Source organism: Hemibagrus wyckioides, linkage group LG18, assembly GCF_019097595.1.
Source record: "Hemibagrus wyckioides isolate EC202008001 linkage group LG18, SWU_Hwy_1.0, whole genome shotgun sequence".
In the NCBI taxonomy this organism is placed as follows: domain Eukaryota; kingdom Metazoa; phylum Chordata; class Actinopteri; order Siluriformes; family Bagridae; genus Hemibagrus; species Hemibagrus wyckioides.
This window is the reverse complement of record NC_080727.1, coordinates 18,404,146-18,425,475: the sequence shown is the minus strand read 5'-3', so window position 1 is coordinate 18,425,475 and position 21,330 is coordinate 18,404,146. Positions and strand designations below refer to the sequence as shown.

The following is a 21,330-nucleotide window of genomic DNA, read 5'->3' as shown; positions in this document are numbered from 1 at the left end:
AAATGAGTGTTTCACCTCACATGTCCTTTCCCCTTCGGTGATTGCATTTCGGCCGAGTAAATTGTGCTTGCTCGCTGGAGCTGCAAACCTGAATTCATATTTTCAGCCGTCTCCTGTATTGCTGTATCCCAGATTTCATGTTGGCACCTCTGCGTAAACATCCGTTCAAACTGGAATTCATGAGCCAGCAAGATGACCTCACAATTAATACAAAAGATTTGAATTATTTTATGATTACATCCAAAGATAGTCAATTGGTTGATCCAAAAAAGGCAAAACAAAACTATATGAAATATGCTCTTGCATGTTATTGCATGACTGCAGTGCATTTTTACATTATTACTTTTAATGAGCAAGCGGATATATATATATGTGTGTGTGTGTGTGTGTGTGTGTGTGTGTGTGTGTGTGTGTGTGAGAGAGAGAGAGAGAGAGAGAGAAAGAGAGAGTGAATAGAGGTCTTCAGCATGAAACATCAGAGAAATACCTGTTCTGTATTATTTAAATCTGGTACTTGACATTTCCTGCACAGATTTTTATCTGTACGTTTTCTTGGTCATTTGAGCCACGTGTTTAACGTACAAGTTCTCGCTTAACGAGGATATAAATAATCATTCCAGCACTATGGATAATGACCACTGTTCAAATGTGCCTTGTACACTAAAACATTTCCAGTAATTCTGTACAACGCCTCGAGCTATGTTTTGGGCACGGACAATGGACCTGAGAGCTGCTGATTGGAGGTTTGGGTGGGATCCGTGGCCGTCGTTTAGAGGTACGTTTCTGGGAAAAAGGAATCTTAAGCGGCGACTTATTTTGGGACGGACTCGAGACGTCCTTGTTTTAAAATCGTACATCAGGCGTGCCTGTGGTCAGTTATGTAAAGGTCAGTGTGCTGATTATTCGTGTCGTCGTATCATTTCCTGAAGGTCCCACCTAGAGTTCAGTCATTGTTCTTGATGGTCTTGCTACTTTTGTTACTGAAAACAAAACAAGAATGTGTTGTAGCCCTGCTCAGGACAATCTACAAACAGTCTTGTCCCTGAGTGATGTACAGTATCTCCCACTTCGGGCCAGTGATGGATAGTTTTCTCCCCATCCTCCAAGCGAGGAACATTTTTCATTGAAATCCTGAGTATTGGTTTTGTCACCAAGTGTGTACCCAAGTTGCTGCTTGACAACATTTATTACTGTACAATTGTTTGTTTCATTGTAATTAAATTGTATTCTCTTTAATCAAATCCTTTTATTTTATTTTTTACAAAATTCATCTCATACAGTTCCATTTTGCAGTTTTGACCTTTTTATTATTTGGTTTATACTCCTGAACATGTTTCAAAATAACATTTGACATTTTTTTTTTTCTTAATGAAATTTAATTTAATTTTTTCAATAAATAACTATACTGAGCAATCAGTTGTTGATTTCTTGGCACTTTGTTTGTTTACAAACATCAGCTGCATGCAAAACCTCTGATACACTAGTATAGCGTTTAAAACAATAAAAATTTATGCATTTGAAATATAAAAGCACAAGTGCGTATTCAAGGAGTGAACGTTGTCTGTTGTTTGCTCAAAACTTTTTACATTTTTACAACAATAAAAAAAAAAACCCCATGGTTAGGAGGAAGTGTTGCGGTTTGAAATAGTCATGGTACTAGGATATTTTGTTGACTAGAGTGTCACGGTTTCACAGTTAATCGTCCATTAAAAAAATAAAAAATCATCACCGATGGTAAAAAATTAAACCAAAAATGTATTACAAAATTCTGTGAACATCCCTTAACGCCCCTTTATTTTAAATGTACAACAAAAAACAAACAGGAACAAGAATTTATAAAATCATATAAACAGACTGGATTTATCAGGCTGTTATCTGAAAGAAAGAGAGTGTGTTGGTGAGGAAAGGTATCATGCTGAGTTAAGAAAAAATATGAATTATAATCGTTATAATTTGGGGGAGTCCAGAAATGGGGGCAAAAGGGGATGCAAGCTATTGGGGCGTCGTACCCAGGCACGAAAAGGATGAGAACCAACCACAGGGTAAAAAGAATTCTTAAGAAATTTAACTTGTGACTAACCATGATGCTGTAACACCCCTATTGATAAGATCGTGTGATTAGCTCCACTTTGCATTCCCAGTCCACAGTAAACTAATACTAACTAAACTGAAGCACTCTAACTATATTCACTGTCAGAAATACGACAGGAGACGCTGCTCCAGAGCTTCCCATTGGATATGAGAAACGAGAGAAAACTTCTGATCTGCACGCATTTCCCCTCCCACTCTCCCACGATCATCACAGTGGTGTGTTGTGGGAAATTCTTGTGATCTTCCCTTTAAATCCCTTAAACTTCACGCTCGTATACAACACCCCTGATTCGAACCTACCTCTGGTCACAGTGAGCTCTTACGCTGAGTGCTGTATTAAGTGCAAGAATTAAGTAGCGGGTGTTAGGAGCTGATCTCCCAGAGGGCTTTGCGGGTTTATTTGCGTATCCAGAGCCAGCCGTTGATCAGGCAGGCAGAAAGCAGCAGGGAGAAGAGCACCAGTTCGCTCTGTTTGCGTTCGGCGTTCTGTTTCTCCAGACTTGCTATCCGTCTGTTCATCTTCATCATCTGCAAGAACAAAGTGAGAAAAGACTTTCAGACATTTCTTGATGGATCTAATCCCGGTGGAACGGATATTAGGACATGAGTCCTGGGTGAGTTAATCCTCTGGCTACTGCCGCTGTTAAATTGTGATCAGGTGGAATCTGGCGCCCTCTTCTAGTTATTTTGTGAATTGCATGACCATAATTTGGACCAACCCCTAACATTAAGGGTTGCATTAATGATAAAATTTTAGAATATATAAGTCACATCAAACGTTACTATAAAAAATGGAATAAAATACGAGATACTTTACAAACATCATCGCCACATTTTTATGTTTAACTTGATAAATTGTTGATGTTCCCCCTCTGCATTTCCTTCTCAGTTTGCTCACCAGTCAAATCCTGGTCACTAGCCAGCTGTAGCCAGCCTCCTTATCATACTACAGTTAGCACCTGGGATCATAAATGCTAACACTTGCTCCCTGTAAGACACGTTTTCAAATTTTATGATCGTGCTGGGAGGCGTAACACTCTGGCCCTCATACATGTTTTCATATTGTTTCATCACCTAAGAACCTAAGGAGCTGATTGAGACACAGCCCATAACAAACCAGCAGGACCGCAGCAGAGCAGTACAGCTGATCTGGGTCAAGGATAAGGCCATTTTTGTATTTTATATTGGAACATATACATTTTCTTAAATTTCACATGACACTGCCATTACTATGCGTCTTGAATGTAACCCACCTTAAACCATGGAATGCATCAGTAACGAAATGCACCTTAATTTTCATATACTGTACAAAGTGCGATAGATCAGCACAAGCCTGAGATAAAAAATGTTTCCAACAAACCTGTCGGCGAAGCACTATTAATTCGACTGTAGTTCCGCTCTCCTCCTCAGGACTGCGCCAGACCTCCTGTGTAGTGCTAGTGGACGAGCAGAAAACATCAGATTTTAGCTGAGATCAAATCTTCACTACATGCTCAGTACAGTGTTATTTAAACACTCAGGAAATAGTTGGAAAAACTATATGCAAAGATGGCTTAGAAGTCAAATAGTCAAAATAGTTTGATCTTTTAAAAAAAAAATATGAACAAACAGAACAAAAGTCTCGGTCACCTTGTCCTGGTCTGATCAGGATCAGCGCGATACTCAACTTGTTGAGGTGGAGGGTATTCTGGGAAACCAAACCTTCAGACAGAAGGAAGAGACCCACAAGTCCAAAGGAATGGGGTGGTATTCAACTCCTAATGAACTCAATGAAACTATTTTTAAACAGCAGAGAGAAAGCTCTCTAACTAAATAACTGCTTGGCAACTTGTTAGTGGGATAAGCAGTGAAGGTTGAAGCAAAAAGGGACTAGGAAAGAATCCATTATCAGAAGAACTGTACCAGAAGCAGTACTTGTTAGTAGAGAGCCATGTGGCATGAATTCACAAGTCGATTTTTCAGTATGTTAAGGTTGCTCAAGCTTGACCAGGCTGGAAAATCTGAGGCAGCGGAACTGCCCGATCAAACCAGAAACTGTTAGTAAGCGAGAAGATCTGAGGCAGCAGGTGGAGGCATGTCACCTGGAGGAGTATTTCTGAGTGACAGTCTGGAGGATTTTGTACGAGGCCTGCTTGCCCAGCTTCTTGGCAGCCTGCAGAACGCTCTGAGGTGTCAGGAGGACTGGGGCAACTGCACCGAGCCCCTGGGGTTCAGGTAGGGGTGGGTCTGTGGGTACAGCGGGCATCGTTCCAGCACTGTGGCTTCTGACAGACCAACAGGAAGGTGCCAAGGACATGACACACAAAAGTGTTACCAGTGTTACATACAGTAGCTATTTAAAGTAGCTAATTTTATTTTAAATTTAATTTATAAATGCAGGGATACATGAAGTGAAGGTAATAAATGAGCGACAGCAAAGTGTGCAACTTTCAGGATTGTAAAACCTTCAAGGTTGCTTGCAGGTCAATGAATTTAGGTCAATGTTCTTCTTCCAAGAAAACCAAATGAGTTAATAAATCTGATTACAACATGGAAGCTCGGCTGGCTGAAGTGAAATTGAGCTGAATGAATGACCAAGGAACCAAATTCTCAAGGATAGACATTTGCAGTGACCTCAGATGTAAGCATTTTCCACCTAATGCAACAATATCTATCTAACCTATTTATCTAATCAACACATTTCTGGACTAATGAATAAAGCATTTGTAAATATGTTAATGCTTAGCTCATAACATGTCATAATACTGAACAGATACATAAACACTATATTAAAAAAAAAAAAAAAACAATATTTACAAAGTAATGCAGTATACTGTTTGCTCTTTAAATTCTGTCACAATGAATAAAATCTTTTTACTAATTTGGTTAGTGGTTTTATTTATAAATGCAAGCTTGGTCAGTTTATAATGTTAAAACTCCATTTATTTATCCAATTCATTTATCTGAATATTTAATTAAAGTTTCTAGTCCTGGAAACCCATTGTACTACAGTATAGAACTGTCCCTTCTACAAATACGGTAACATATTATTATGTATTATCTCGTCTTCTGCTGGTAGCTTTACAAATCAGCAATGTGGCAAGAATACAGTCCTCTCTGTCCCTATTTCACTATTTTCTTGGATCATCATGTGCTTTTCTCTAGGAACCTGATAATGATAGCATTTTATCTGGCTCACAGTGTAACTGGATATCAAGTGAGTATAAATATTTTGTGTATGATTCATTTAAAATGAAATCAAGTGCTATTTAGTTCACTGTTGTTGATGTTTGTAGCCTTCTTGTTTTATGTCTGGCTTTTGCTAGTCAGGTTTTTGTTACTGTGTTTTACTGTATTACAATGAATCTAATACTTTAACACTAATTCACAAATGAAAGCATCAAATGCTAAGGAGAAGTTTGCTCGCTGTTCAAACCGTGCTTTTCACTCACCCTGAAGAAAAGTGTTTGGAGTGTGTCGGCGTCCCGGATGGGGTTCTACCAAAAGTTTGGTCGCTATACGATCTCCGTAGTGGACTCTGTGGACCAAAGGGCAATCTGTTAAAGCCCACTTTTACAGCGGCTTACACTGCCTATACTCTACAGCAGCTGATAACAAACAGGAAGACAAGAAAGTTCATTTAAAATGGCAAGGACACAATGGATAAAAAAACAAACAAATGATAGCAAGCAAATACAGTCAGCATCACATGCAAGGCTTATCAGTCATGAACCGCTTGCTTGTTCTTTATAGTTGTTGATTCTTTACAGCTACATCACAAAGGAATCGTTATCTTAAACGGAGCGAATTGTTTCTGTGCACAAAGGAAGATGCAGCGACGTTTAGCGAGTCGGATTACCTGAGCGTGCTCTCGCGTGAATGTTTCCCTATCCCAGGGTCCCTGCCGCAGGTTCCACAATGAAGACGCATGACCTCTAGCGTTGTGCTGGGAGAAAAGGGGCCGTGGACTCAGGTCAGGAGCATCTGTCAGAAAATGTCACATAACAGACCTATGGCAAGAGCTATTTATCTCACCCTTTTGTAGAATTTCTATTCTTAGAATGACCAGCGCCATTTATTATCAGGTATATGCATACACAAGTACAAAAGGGAAGAAGTGCAGTCTTTTTAAAGCTGGAGCACGTGTGGCTGTTTCCTCACCTGTTAATGCCAGTCTGTCAGGGACATGCATGCTGAAAGCGGGAGGCAGATCTTCAGCACTGGCTTTCAGATCCTCCACCGCCGTCTGAGCGACTCTGAGTCGGTCCGGGACCCGCATCCTTTCGCTGATTACGGCTGTGAAGAGCGGATCTCGAAGCGGAGAGCCGTCGACGAGATACACCGGAGCAGTCATCGTCAGGACGCAACCCGGGGAATGGGCTTTGTTAACACAGCAGCTCAGTGACAGTTGATCTGAAACATTAATTAAAATAACATCATAATAACATTTATCATGTAAGATCATGTACAGAACAACACGAGTATAAACTCTAACCAAAAAAATGTAAAGGTTTTCGATTAATTTATATCAGGGATTTATAACCTATTTATAACACAGCACTGATCACAACAGTGTTCATTCTTTTTTGCCCACATTAAATAAAAATATCAAATTCATTTTTGAAGCTGTATTCATTTCTAAATGTCACTCCTGGCACCTATATATCGTGATGCTTTACATGCATCATAGAAATGTCCTGAAATATCGTGATGCTTTTTATCATAGAAATGTCTTGAAAAATCGTGATGCTTTACATGCATCACAGAAATGTCTTGAAATATCATGATGCTTTACATGCATCACAGAAATGTCTTGAAATATCATGATGCTTTACATGCATCACAGAAATGTCTTGAAATATCATGATGCTTTACATGCATCACAGAAATGTCTTGAAATATCATGATGCTTTACATGCATCACAGAAATGTCTTGAAATATCATGATGCTTTACATGTATTATAGAAATGTCTTGAAAAATCGTGAAGCTTTTCATGCATTATAGAAATGTCTTGAAATATCATGATGCTTTTCCTGTATTATAGAAATGTCTTGAAAAATCGTGATGCTTTACATGCATCATAGAAATGTCTTGAAATATCGTGATGCTTTACATGCATCACAGAAATGTCTTGAAATATCATGATGCTTTTCCTGTATTATAGAAATGTCCTGAAATATCATGATGCTTTACATGTATTATAGAAATGTCCTGAAATATCGTGATGCTTTACATGTATTATAGAAATGTCTTGAAATATCGTGATGCTTTACATGTATTATAGAAATGTCTTGAAATATCGTGATGCTTTACATGTATTATAGAAATGTCTTGAAATATCGTGATGCTTTACATGCATTATAGAAATGTCTTGAAATATCGTGATGCTTTACATGCATCACAGAAATGTCTTGAAATATCATGATGCTTTTCATGTATTATAGAAATGTCCCGCAAAATCGACAAACTCTCACTATACTTCCACTCATATTATAATTACAAAAGCTTTAAAAACTTTCGACTCAAGTCGTACCTGTGAAGCGCATCCAGGGTTTCCTAATTTTCGTGGTTGTTCTGTTAAAGCAGTAAAAAGCAGTACAACCCTCCATTACCAATGCTCTATTTACTACCGAATAGCTATTACCAATTTAAATGGATTTAAGCTGCAATTTGCTCCAGACTATTAACAATAAATAAATTGTTTGAGATGAGGAAATCACCATTGCATGCTTCTACTTAAATGCCCAACTTCCATGATATAATATCACTGTAGTGTGAACTTTTTTACATTTTCCATAAATTTCACCCAAATATCCTTAACTTTTTGTGTATATTGCTGTTTTAAACACAACTTCTCATACTTTGTGACCAAGTTTGAAAGTCTAAAATTCATTTTCATCAAGTTTTCCCATATTAAAAAAGAAACGTATTACAGCTAGGTTGTACAAGTTATGTTAGTTATGAAACTTGTTGCGTGTCCAAACAAATCATTTCTACAAATGTCAGGTTTAGACTTATTTATTTATTTATTTAAATAGTTTGGAACATGATAAGAGAAAATGTGTGTGTGTGGTGCATCTATAACATTAATCCCAGAAATATATATATATATATATATATATATATATATATATATATATATATATATATATACTGTATATACATTATATTAATGACAGCCTGCTTATAACACGGTAATAAATTAGCTAACAGCTTATAAGCGCTGTGTTAGCTAGTGAGAATTAGCAAGAAAGTAAGAGGTCAGGTTTATGGGAAAGGGGAAAAACAAACACTTTGTGGATGACTTAACATTAAAACATACGAGTTAATACATATTATAAAAATATATTTAGCTCACTTAGCTTGCTAGCCTTCTGTGTTCATATGAAGGGCAAAACAAAACTAACTAAATTCAAAGCGCTAGTGGTGTTAGCATGGAATGACATATTCCCTGACACCAAAACAAGATTAACTGACAATAAATAAATATGTATATACATATATATATTTCCACAAACCTCAGGTTTCACCGCGACGGATGACACATAAAACGACCTCACATGACAAACAAACCTAGCACGAGCAAGAAAGACTCGCGTTTGAATTGAACTCGTTTCGATTCGTTTGTTTGTGTAACTAGACAGGGCGGTGTTTTGGATGAAATAAACAAAAAGAGCTCATTGTCCGAGTTCATAAAAGTCCAAAATACACGTGTAGAGCCTCACATGAAACAGGTTTCACCCTTTGATAACTGCGTTTGTTCTAATGTAAATAATACCCTTTCGATTCACCGAGGCTTGCGAAACGATTCATTTGAATCACTTAGAAGAGTCGTTTAGACGGAATGAATCATTCACCAACCATAGAGGACGGACTTGATCGCACTTAAAAACAACAATAATGATGCCATAACAGACGAGAAATTAGAAAAGAAAAGTGACTTCTTTTCTTTAAGTGGACCAAAAAATGACCACAGTTTTATAATTCACTTGTTTAATAATTCACAAAAGATATAGTCAGTGCTTTGAGAGAAATGAAATTTTGGCACTTAGAAACACATTGTTATGCCAGAGTAGAATAGAATGGGGGGTAAATTCCATTTTTAAATAATAATAATAATAATAATAATAATAATAATAATAATAATAATAATAAACAGAAGCTAAAATAAAAAATACAGATTTATTTACATCACCAATCATGGTGAAAATATCAGCATTAACCCCAGCTATCTGTGCACATCGAGTCCATTGATTATTTTAAAAATGAATTATGGTTCAGGGTGAAAAAAAAATAAAATAAATTATACAATATTGTTACTGAATATTGGTTAAGTTGATCAGCCACGTCTTTTTTTTTTTTTTTTTTTTTTTTTTTTAAGTTTAGGAACCTAAAAAACTAGATATACAAACAATAAAAGCTTCTAACTAACAATTAGCATCAAACTTAGTGGCAAAATAAAATAAACCTGTGTTGTACAATTTCATCATTTGAGAAACGGAAAGATATTTGCCAAAATGTTGTTTTGCTTGGTGCTAATTGGGTGTCATGAGCTTCTTTTATTTGTTAGCCTCAAAGTTCCACCGAATAACTCAATTAAAAAAAAAAAAAATACAAATACAAATATTCACAGTTGATCAACTACATTTCTGGTGAAAGATATGTGAAATTCTTCCATGAAACATGTCTTTAAAATCTGTATGAAAAAATGTAAACCATGGCATCAAGGTACATTTTGTAATAGTAAAGCAAAAGTTGTCTAATACTGTACTTTGGAGCTTTAATTGTCATACATAAGGGTCAACCTAAAAACGTGTTCACAATCTACTGCAAAAAAATGTACCTGAAGAAGCGAATAGAGAAATCCAAAACGCAGTACATAACACTTTTTTTTTTGTCGTTGAAGCTTGAGACCTGTACAGCATCAAAGACCAGACTGACAGACATATGAGCAGATTCTTACAGCTGGGATTACATAAGTATCATGTCCTTTTTTTATATGCCAGTGTGACTGGAAGCTCTATAAAGACGTAAACTTGGGAAAAATGTCCTTTTGGCAGGGGGAAGACCAACATATTACAGTTTTTTTAAGACACCGAAAAACAAACACAAACCATATATCATGAGAATCATCTTCACTTTCATCTTCCTTGACCTTTAGCTAATGGTATCCCAAGCCCTGTATGTGTATCTGTAGCTTGATTATGAATAGGCTAAAATTCTGCAAAAGAATAAAACCAATATATTACAGCATCAATGCATCAAGGCTGCCACTTTGATAGGAACTCTGGTTATTCATGCAATCATCCAATCAGCTAGTAATCAGTCCATCCAGGATCTCACAGAGTTTATCTGTGATCATTCCACTCCAAAAAATGCTTGATTTTGCACCTTTTTTTCAGAATTTGTTTAATTTTGCTGATTTTTAATTAAAACTTCAACATTTTGATGCAAAGAAATTTTCCATTTTTTTTTTATTTTTTGCAGAAAACCATGGAACCAACGTAGTCTGCTGTCGTAGTTCCTCCACCTCAAGCTTCAGGGCTTTCGAAGAGATGATTTTCAGCTCACCATGCCAGTAAAGCGTGGTTATTTGAGTTACTAAAGCATTCCGTGTAAACTACAGAGATCGCTGTGCTAAAAAATCGTAGCAGCTCAGCAGTCAACTCAAGCTCTTGACGCGTATCTATACGATTTTCATGTTCCTTCACTGCTGCTACCTGATTGGCTGATAATTCAACAACTGCATGAATGAACCGCAGAAACATCTCTGTAGGCATTTCTATTAAAGTGGCCAGTGAGAGTATATGGGCATATGTATATTAAAAATAGTAGATCTGTGTCGAATGGGGAAGGTGAAACTATACCAGCAGATGTGTTTAACATGTTTTATACACTTTCACACGTACACGCACGTATCATTTGATCGTATTACATGAACAGGTATTACGAATTCAACAGTGTTGAGGAAAAAAAAGAAAGTTTAAATAGGTGTAACCAGCACATCAACGTACAACATATATATCTAGAGCCTTAGTCAAAAGATAGATGTAGTTTTCCGTTTTAAAAAATAAGACGTTAGAATGAAATGAAACAAGCATCATGCAGAGAAGCTGAGCAGAAGAACGAAGGTGCACGGAAACACGCTCCATCATGTAAACAAATTACATGGCTCTGGTGGCACATTGTAGGTGGGGAAGTGGGAATATTAAAGATACATACACACACACACACACACACACACACACTCTGCCATTCTCTAACAAACACTGGTCTAATTAGCAACTGATGTGACTGTGTGGTGCTTGAATCGAAACCTTTAACAAAACACATTATCTGTAACGTTTCTTCTGAAATGATCCACATGTACGAAGATTAGAAGCTGACAAGTATCTGAACATAGATTTGAATTATATACATACAGACTGACAGGTTATGAATGATCAGATGTCTGCGAATCTCGTGTCCATGAACTGAAGCGAACAGACATGGGTTGGTCAAAATGGATGTTAAGGACCGTAATGAGGGAACACATCAACATTGCACTGAAAAACACACTGCTATTAAACAGTTAGCTGCTAACAATGGTTGTGTTAGCATAGCCTAACAGGCAATAGCGTTACAAAAACCTAAACATTTACGCTGGTCGTGTATTTAACATCACTTTAGAAACACTAGCTATTTTGTGGAGAACTTAAAAATGTGGCCTATATAAGCAATTCATTTTCAAACACTGTTTTCAGCTTCTAAGCTCCGTAGCACTCCCTAAGCTTGGAACAGAAAAAAAATCACACACTGCTCTAAGATCAGATATCCTGGCCATCACGATACTTGATGCAGTCACTGAGGCTTGGTGTAAAATTTCATTCAATCAAGCATTCACAAGGCTTCGATAATCTGATCAACACCTCTACTGTGTTAAAAAAAAAAAAAAAAACAGACAGGAAATAAAAGGCATGGGAAATTGAAGCTCCACCCCAAAAACTGAATTTTGAACTTCCTAACACATACAGCAACGAAGCCTCATGCACTTAAACCATTTTAGCCACTTCCATAATCACTTCTCGAATCATCTCAGCGTCGTGTTCAGAGATACAATCTGAATTTCTTGCTCTAGATTTGCTCCCAAGTTCAAATCCCAGGATATAGCATCAGTCGGGGGTCTAAAACAGAAGGTAAACAGAAAGCCTGAGCTCAACTGATCAGCGTATGTTGCGTTCATCTTTGTTTTTTTTTTTATTTTTATTATTTTGTTTTATTTTTTTGGAATTGCTGGGCTTAAAATTATGATCTTCAGCAGGCACCTGGATGCGTAGCAGCAATTACAGGGTCGCTAACAGCAAAAGGTTTCGATTGAAGATTGCAGTTAGTGCCTGACGGACTAAATATAGATCATTGTATGCTTTCTTAAAGATAGCACAAGGGTGACAGAGGAAGAGGACAAAATAATAATAACACATCGTAGCCAAATGAAAAACAAACCAAGAAACAAGCTACTTCCGACTACAGGCATTTTTATTTCATGCATTTCAGGCATTCATGCTTATTTGACTTCTGGATTTTAGTGGTGAAACAAGTAGAAACAATTTTTAACAAAAAGTTTCTTAAAATTAGTTTATCCAAATGTCGCAACAGACAAATCTGAATTTGCCGTAGACCTCAATCACCTGGAGTCCAAAAGAGCTACACTGGCTGTGCTGTCTGAGTGGGGGGGGGGCATTCTCTCTCTCTGCCCTGTCAATCACAGTGACCCCAAGCCAATCCTCCAGTCAGTTATGTGGAAGACGGCAGACTGCACTTTTCCTCTGAATGTCTTACACTGCACTGTGAAAGAAGTGGCATGAGCAGACCAAAAAAGGTGAATTCATTTCCTGTTGAAGTGTGTGCCCTAAGAATAAAATTAAAAAAAACAAAAAACAAGGAACGCAACATACACTGACCTCATCTCTACACTTAAAAAAAAAAAAAAAAGCTTGGTTAAGTTGCTTTGGATGCAAGCGTTTTCTTTCTATCGAGAGCAGACACCAAAGACTTCTCTGTCAAACTCTTTGGATTGAGAGTCCTGCCAACGTCAGCTCACCGTCAAGCTCCTCGGCTGAACATACAGTGATTAATATGAGACGCTACTTCGTCTGATAGTAACTGTGCTATACTGCCCTTAAAATGATTTATTATTTTAAAAAAAATAATAAAAAAAAATAAAATAAGATAAAATAATCGCCCTTATATTAGTGCACAATCATTAGATTTGGTACTGGCAGTGAGAAAGAATTTCATACTCGTGTGAGTTTATATATAAATACATATCCGCACACAATATTTCCTGCGAAGGTGGCAGTTGATTGGCTTAAACCTGAGCTGAAAAAAATAAAAAATAAAAATAAAACAAAGACTATTTCAGTCGGGCAGTTTAGCGTCTGGTTAAGACTCCGAGCTGAGAGTCGTACAGAGTTTTGTGAGGAATGAAATGGCATGAAGACAAGCAGCATCATACAAAATACTACGGTATAGCACTTGGTGAAGTCGAAAGCAACATAATGCTTTTTTTTTCCCTTTCTTTTTTTTTTTTTAAACAAATTTCACACAGTTTGTTTATGCCGTTATATAAAAAAAGAGTAACAAAAGCTGTAAACAGTCAGAGCGGAGGGAAGAATAGGGGGCAAGAATCTTTAGGGATCTGGAATGTTAGTTTATCCAGTAATTGTGCTATCTGTATATTATATGTTTGTTTATATTTGCAGCAGCAGAGGCGGCTCGTGACCATAGGTTTCGGTGGGGCAGGACGATGTTAATAACGACACAGACTCAAATAAAATAAAGTGGAGAGACACTTGACTTATACTATAGGATATAAAGCTACTACCATTAATCAGGGTTTTATTATTATTTTCAAAATCCATTCAAAGTCCTGAATCCAGCCCAACGAAACTGGACACAGGAAAAGGGAGACACATTATCCTTCTTTTTCTCAGCCCTTGTGTGTAAAAACAATCACTGCGGTGTGTACGCACATGATTTCTGGTGCATCCACTCCATAACCTCCCTATTCCACTCACACGTCGTCACATCCACAATGCCTACCAGGAAATTTTGCCTTTTTGAGTGGAAATGAATTCGATTCCATTCTAATTATTTGCTACAAAACAGGATCTTGTCATATAATTTTTTTTTACCCCAGTCTGGGGTAGAAAACATGGTCCTGGCAATCACTGTGCTGTCTAAAGCTCCTCTTCCTCTACAATTGCTCAGAGACTGAGCGTGGGGCATGGGGTGGGGCAGCATCATTCTTGTCCCAATGGGCTTCTAATAGCGATTGTTGCAGTTCCTGTGTTTGACCACTAGGGGTGATAACAACTCTATGGCGTCACATGGTGCATCAAGAAAGCCAGCAAATCGCTGTAACAAAAAAGTGTACTTTAATATGTTGTCTCTCTGCCCGATTTGTCCCTATAGACGGGCCGCCACTACGCATTGGACATAGACAAACAGTGTTTTGGGATTGGTGTGTGTGAGCACAGTATTGAGGGGAAACCCTCATTATGTTGGTGAATTCATTGGCAGCTTTGTTAACCACAGAACAGACCGACTGATTGACGTTTAACCCCATGTGTTTAAGGCGTGTGTTGATTTTGGTACGCAGATTAGGAGAGTGAGATGTGTGTGCACTTCTAGCCAAGAACAATTTACAAACTGCCAAATCTTTCAAATACTTTTCTAACACTGTTGTGTGTGTCTTGTTATTTGCATATATTATTTAAAAAAATTTTTTCCTCTGCTGCAATATTGTAGTAATTGTACATATATTCTTGGAGCGGGTTTTTAAGAATGTTGGCGTCTGCAACACGTCCTAGTTAATCACTCTAGTAGCAACATACATGTGGAATATGGCACACACATTTGATTACATTTGATTCAACACTAGATTTTCTGGTGAAAAAAAAAAAAAAAAGCTCGTCAAAAGCTTGTCTTTTTGTAATAATAACACGAATGCTTGTTAGGTTTGTGCAGCTCCACCTCATGTTGTATGAAGTAAAAATGGTGGAAAAACACCTAGTCTCCTTTACCTCACTTCATTTAACGACGGCGGAGCCTTGATTGATTAAAAGCACTGAGTACGATGAAAGACACTGACGATGGTGCGAGGTGTAGCCGTGCGGTGAGCAGCTGGTTGTGGTTCTGGAAGAGTGCGAGAAAAAATCAACACATTCGTCCCATCCACAAAAACAAGCCCAGAAGATTTGACTCCAGGGGAGGAAAAAAACATTTTGAGGTCGACCATTTGGTAGCGCTCCTCATGCACACCCGTAGGTGGCGATTTGGGATCCGAAACACACTCAGGTCTTTAAGAAAACCGACGAAGTTCTTTTCTATACGCCTACCCTTACTTTTCTTTAACAATCTCCTCATACTTGGGAGGCGGGTCGCTGTATGGGGTGGTGGTCTCGTCGCTGCTGCTCTCCAAGTGGCCCGTCACTTCTTCGTACGACGGTGGAGGCGTGGCCCCCGACAGACGTGATGCGACTGACATTGACGAGTCCTGCACGTAGAGTCCGCGGCCGTTCGGAGGTTGCAATGAGCAGTCCAGGGTCCCTGAGCTTACTCCACCTCTTTCTCTTTCCCCTCCGCTGAGCACCATGCTGGGCCTCTCGTTAGAGTGCGAGTTGTCCGAATGCGAAGGGGTGTCGCGGTGAACGAGGATTCTGGGAAGGCTGCGAGTGTTGCGGTTGGCCAGGTAGCGGTTCTGCGTGTACGCTGGACGGCGGCGCGTGGCCTTCTGCAGCTGGCAGCGCCAGATCAGGAAGAGCGCAATGATGATGAGGAGGGCTACACCCAGCAGCGGGACCACCATGTACACGGTGTCGGCGCGCCCTGAACGCGTTTCTGCGTTGTTGTTCACGGTGTACAAGCTACGCGTCTTCCAGAACTCCATCTGTGATTAGGAAGAGGTGCGTTAATCGTGTTGTGTGGATCTGATTTAATTACAGTCATTACAGCAAGAACGGATAATTTAGTAATGAATTTACTAATCAATTACATTAAACACTACAGAAATATCTGTCGATTTAAATTCTAATCACTAATACGTACTTAACTGCTCTGTTATTGCTTACTGTAATCTGCAGGTCTCACAAAGAGAAACTCATCCTGCAGTATTTCTATGCAGCGATAGCAGTGCTGGCCTGGTGGGCAAGTTACACAACACCAAACATCTTTACAGCAGTTCAATGAGCACAACACTGACTCATTTCCAACTGAGAGGTCTTATACAATCACTTGATCACTCATCAGCAGAACAAAGGAACAAAGGCTGACACAAATGCTAATAACAGCATTTACTGCAAATGCGATTCAGGATATCGATATTAGAACGAACACCGAGATTTTGTTCAGCAGATGAGATCAACGGTAATGTCAACCATGTGGACTGAATTGTAGATTCTGGAAGGGTTCGAATAAAATTTGAGTTTTCACTATTGGCTCTGCCAGCCAGCAGTTCCCGACCATGCTGGTAGTATTATTACACGCTCCTCTTACCGAAACGTTAGAAATGATCTATTCTGGATGATTGAATCGATAATTAATTTTACAGTAAATTACAAGCAGGAATTGTTCTTTAGATGATCTTAAATGAAACTCGCAGTCTGATATCGAGAAGCACTTACTGTTTTTTCCTTGTTCTCAAACACTTCGTTGGCCTCCTCGAAGCTGCAGCTCTCCTCCACACACTCCCTCTCGATGTTGCCCTGCCGAAACTCCTCCAGGAACCCATTAGCCCGTGGAAAACGCTTGAGGAGAGAGTTTGCATCCTTCCCATTTAGGAATGCTGTATAAGAGAGCGCAAGAGAAAGTGAGTGAGACAGAGAAATTGAGAGTGAGTGAGTGAGAGAGATACAAAAAGAAAGAGAGGCAATGGGTGTTGAGGGTAAAAGTGATGTCACAGCACCAGAAAAGAATCGAGATATAAACGAGTTTGTGAATCGTGTCATTTGAAGTCCTGTTCCTAATTAACGTCAACCTCAATATAAACATCTAAGTGAGAAGAAATAGGTTAACGTGACTCTGACTTCTATGATACACCCTCCATAATCGTAAGGTTTTGTGAAATTAAACACACCCTGTTCAAATATGTGAGACTCATTTTCTTGGTGTCACAGAAGAACTCAAAGCCTTCTCTCGACATAAACCATAAACAGAACACTCTGGAGTTTTTTAACACGTTCTCTATCTTTAACTTGTGCATCTGTAAGAATTCCGATATCTGACATCCTATTTTTATTAATATCTCATTATTAGGGAGTTACTGGAACTGTAAAAAAAAAAAATAAAAAAAATAAATAAAATAAAATAAATGGATATATACATAAAAAATATTTAAAAAAAACAATAAACTTAAATATTATATTTAAATAAATGTAAACATTAAGTAAAAAAATTAAACATTTTAATAAATAAATAAATAAATAAATAAATTTTTTATAAACATACTAATAAAAACTTCTTTAATGTTAGGATTTTTATTTATGGGAAGAATTTCATATTTTGTGCGTGTGTGTGTGAGATGGGTTTGAGTTAAGTACACTGATGAGGAAACCTTTCTCTGTTACAACTTCCAAAAAGTCTGTTTTTTTCATCTCACTCGAGTCAAAATCACATTATTTACATCACTTTTGTTTCCAGTCATCCCATCATTTCTGGTTTATGGGCCTTTCCCCTTTCAAGCAGATAACAGCCTGGTTTTGTTTGACTGAAAATAGCTGGCTGGGAGAGATGCCAAGATGGCGGCCAAGCGAACAGAATTTACTATAAGATCTTTGTTTACTATGGAGCAGTTTCCTTTCAGTTCATTCACTCTGTCTAACACACATACATTACAATGATAAACTGGAGACAGAGTACTGTATCATAATGTATTATACATATTATAATTTATCGTAATATGTAATACTTTTAATCATGGCGCAACATCCCTGCCAAATCTAAACCAGCCTAAAAGAAGCTAAGCCGTCTAGCATAATACGGAGAAGAGATCAACATGAGCTTTGAACTTACTCAGGAGATGCATTTTAGCCTCAAGCTGGCCATTTTTTCCTTCAACCCACTGACGAAACACATTTACTGCTAATGAGCAACTACTGTAGAGCAAGACCTGCTCCTGGGGGTGGAACATATGGTTCTAGAAAGCGTTTCATTGGATGATTTGCTCTAATAGGAATTTAATTTTTTTTTAATTCTGATCAATTTCTGAGAAGTGAGACCTATAAAATTAAACACAAGAATTTCGCCAAAGTGATTCTTTTTTCTGACGGACCCAAAAAGCTTCTGAACCTCCAATGATGATTTCATCAATTAATGTATCGAAACCCTACAGATGCAGAGAACAGAAAATGGACTGGCAACAGGTTGAGTTTCATTACTTTAACAAGTGTGTAAAAATGTGCTATTGTGTGTATGGGCACACACAACAGCAAATTAGTAAAATATTGTGTGTGTGTGTGTGTGTGTGTGATTATCTTAATCTAACGCCGATCGCTCACCTGCTGCCATGCTACCACCAACAAACTTAATGCAGAGTATTCTGTACTGAAGGAAAAAAGATCAGTTAACAGAAATACATGAGGCAGTGTCACATTTGTTTCACATATGCTTGAAAACACACATTTATTTCTTGTGAAGAAAGGGACTAAATGCAAGCCACACACACACACACACACAAACATATCATAGAGCTGTTGGTGAGTCAATTTCTAACATGACTGAAGCCATAAAAAAATTACTGAACAAATAAATCATGGGGAATGCTTTTCAAGCCCCACACTATGGGTCCAGACCGAAAAAGGGAAATACGATAAACATGGGCTGTACATGGAATTGGTTTTCAATAGTGACATATGAAAAACGTTCTACACCGAAAAGCAAAACCTTCACTGCAGTCAAATAAACATCCTTCTGATGCAAAAAGACGTCGCTTATATGTACAACATGTACATTAGCATTGTTTGTTGTGTAAACAGGTGTCACAAAAGCGTATCATTTGTTTCCATCATCTCCATTTAATTCAGCCTAAGTCTCCCAGCACTAGTAACCGAATTCAATTCAATTCTAATATACGCTAGACTTTTAAGGTGACACACCTCCTTTCTGTGGATGATAAATGACTCAAAGCTCCTTTGTATGGACCTTTTCACTACCACGCCCTGGAGTATGGCTTACAGCTGGGAATTGAACTGTGATTGCGTTCTGCCGTGGCCCGGTTCCGACACACTGATGGATGTGAAATACAATGCGGCTGACTGAACCGTGTTCAAGTCCTGCATCTTAACCTGCTGATGAACCCAAATGAGGATGAGGTTCCCTTTTGAGTCTGGTTCCTCTCAAGGTTTCTTCCTCATACCCTCTAAGGGAGTTTTTCCTCGCCACAGTCGCCTCAGGCTTGCTCACTAGGGATGATTCTGTCTAACATCAAGGATTTTTTTGCACTGTTTTTTTGTTTCTTATGTTCTGTAAAGCTGCATTGAGACAATGTCCATTGTTGAAAGCGCTATAGAAGTAAAATCGAATTGAATTGATGTAGCCACATAAGAGCAACATGGTAACGGATTTGCTTTTCAGTGTGGCAAGTTTTTGCAGTGCTGTTTGCGTTTCAGATTACGTGTTAGCATCTGTATTAATACAGAACAAAAAGTCCATGGGGTAGAGTCAGATCTAATCTGAGCTCCTCTTACCTGGGAGGAGAAGTGGAGCCAAAGGGTCCAGAGACCGGAGACACCTTAGTGTGTATCAGACCGGAGAAGTGTTTTAAAAGTGTGTTTTTCATGGATTGGGATTAGACCAATAGGACGAGTTGAATCAGGATCAGCTCCAGCATATGAACTTTTGGTTCTCTAGAGGCACCGCATCATCCGCGCATCCTTCACTCCTGAGTGGAATTTTGATTTATAGACGCGTCTCTCCGCCTTTTATAAGCGAACGAGTGGGCGGGGCAAGGGTGGAGGTTACCATAGAAACGGGCCGGGGTAGACGTGCCATTAGCGTCCGCCATTTAAATTTATTTGGCCCCGGTGTAGTGCTCACTTCACTGTAGCACTGTTGTTGTTGTCACGAATCCGCTACTTAAAACTTACATTTCGGACTTTATAGACTACTAAATACGTTCATTAAAAGGTCTCGATGTTTAACAAAGAGTTTCCACACAGCTATCAAATAAGAAAATCCGACACGAGAGGATACACTAGTGCGATCATTCACCACTTTACTCTACAGCCTTGACAAATGAACACTCGCTGTCAATATACAGCATATCGTCGTCTCACACCCACACTAGGAGCTTCCTTGCTGCTATTACAAAAAGCCAATAAAATATTAATCGAGTCACACAAACGAGCTAGCTTCAAATTCAATCGCGCGTTCAAGAAGCTGGAAACTCCTCACGGGGTTTCATACAAAGCCCTGGCTTCCTATTTCTTTTGTTTCTATCTAAACATCAGTCCAACAACGTATAAGGATACGCGTGCGCCCTAACGTGAATTTGTACCATAACGTGCACGCACAGTTAAAATAAAGCCCTACCTTCCTCTCCGTTATCACTGCTGATCCCTTCCATCCCTGTTTCCTCCAAGGGAACACACACACATGAGTCACGCAGGACGGATGAGTGACGTCTGCGCGGACCAATAGGATTCCAGCGCTTCCTCTGCCTGACCAATGGAAACGCTTCTTATTATTTTGGACGCGAAAAGTCATGCCTTTGGAATGAAAATAAAATAAATAAGCTGGGTATTGTAGTCTAAGTATAGGCAAATATCTGACATATCGTAGCGAATAGCCGCGTGCTCACATTATAGCGTTTGTTTTATTTCTTACCAGTATTGATATAGTGGGGAGAAAATAATTATTCAATTTATTTTATGTAATGTGAGATGCCTTGGGGTCTCTTCCTATGCCACACCTTATATTAAAAGACTACATTTCCCTGCCTCCGCGCATCATCACGGTCTGATTTATTAGGTCAGTGATGGAGCTTATCCATGACACACATTTTTGTGTGTGTGTGCCACATATAGTGAGTCCTAGTTTATCTCACTAAGTACCAAAAATAACCTGCTATTAAAAAAAAGAGGTCTGTTTTGTGTGCCATGGAGCAAAAACAGAACATGCAAAGTTGTGGCTTGTTGCTGTGGCTTTTAAAGACTGAAAAGGATTACAGTAATTGTTTTTGTTTTGTTTTGTTTTTTTTGCACTGAAAGAACTGTAAAGCAAA

At 38.5% G+C, this 21,330-nt stretch overlaps 2 protein-coding genes across 7 annotated transcripts; both read right to left on the bottom strand.

Annotated features, from left to right (window-relative positions):
* Window positions 1-360: 360 nt before the first annotated feature.
* LOC131369025 (mitochondrial fission factor homolog B) lies at window positions 361-8,812 on the bottom strand. Of its 3 annotated transcripts, XM_058415406.1 has the most exons (9): window positions 8,591-8,807; window positions 7,606-7,646; window positions 6,232-6,483; window positions 5,930-6,054; window positions 5,523-5,608; window positions 4,173-4,355; window positions 3,721-3,792; window positions 3,452-3,527; window positions 361-2,619 (listed from the first exon to the last, which is right to left on the bottom strand). In XM_058415406.1, exons 2-9 carry the CDS (start codon window positions 7,616-7,618, stop codon window positions 2,488-2,490), a joined length of 939 nt encoding a protein of 312 aa, XP_058271389.1. In that variant the 5' UTR covers window positions 7,619-7,646; window positions 8,591-8,807; the 3' UTR covers window positions 361-2,487. The 3 variants fall into 3 exon arrangements, with proteins under 3 accessions (XP_058271389.1, XP_058271390.1, XP_058271391.1); XM_058415407.1 differs by lacking the exon at window positions 7,606-7,646 and having other exon boundaries at window positions 8,591-8,805; XM_058415408.1 differs by lacking the exons at window positions 3,721-3,792; window positions 4,173-4,355 and having other exon boundaries at window positions 8,591-8,812.
* Window positions 8,813-9,033: 221 nt separating this feature from the next.
* On the bottom strand, window positions 9,034-20,722 carry LOC131369026 (transmembrane gamma-carboxyglutamic acid protein 3). Of its 4 annotated transcripts, none has more exons than XM_058415413.1 (4): window positions 20,640-20,722; window positions 18,608-18,648; window positions 16,736-16,896; window positions 9,034-16,002 (listed from the first exon to the last, which is right to left on the bottom strand). In XM_058415413.1, exons 2-4 carry the CDS (start codon window positions 18,615-18,617, stop codon window positions 15,454-15,456), a joined length of 720 nt encoding a protein of 239 aa, XP_058271396.1. In that variant the 5' UTR covers window positions 18,618-18,648; window positions 20,640-20,722; the 3' UTR covers window positions 9,034-15,453. The 4 variants fall into 4 exon arrangements, with proteins under 4 accessions (XP_058271396.1, XP_058271393.1, XP_058271394.1 ...); XM_058415410.1 differs by having other exon boundaries at window positions 18,608-18,653; window positions 20,640-20,721; XM_058415411.1 differs by lacking the exon at window positions 20,640-20,722 and adding an exon at window positions 19,796-20,633 and having other exon boundaries at window positions 18,608-18,653.
* Window positions 20,723-21,330: the final 608 nt, after the last annotated feature.

Coding starts and splice junctions, on each gene's coding strand:
- LOC131369025 (XM_058415406.1), bottom strand. Junction 5,609..5,929: donor TCACGCGAGAGCACGCTCAG/GTAATCCGACTC, acceptor TTTGGTCCACAG/AGTCCACTACGGAGATCGTA. Junction 4,356..5,522: donor TCCAAACACTTTTCTTCAGG/GTGAGTGAAAAG, acceptor TTGGTCTGTCAG/AAGCCACAGTGCTGGAACGA.
- LOC131369026 (XM_058415409.1), bottom strand. CDS start 19,887: ATGAAAAACACACTTTTAAAACACTTCTCCGGTCTGATACACACTAAG. Junction 18,649..19,795: donor GGCTCCACTTCTCCTCCCAG/GTAAGAGGAGCT, acceptor CCTTCAGTACAG/AATACTCTGCATTAAGTTTG. Junction 16,003..16,735: donor TTGAGAACAAGGAAAAAACA/GTAAGTGCTTCT, acceptor TCCTAATCACAG/ATGGAGTTCTGGAAGACGCG.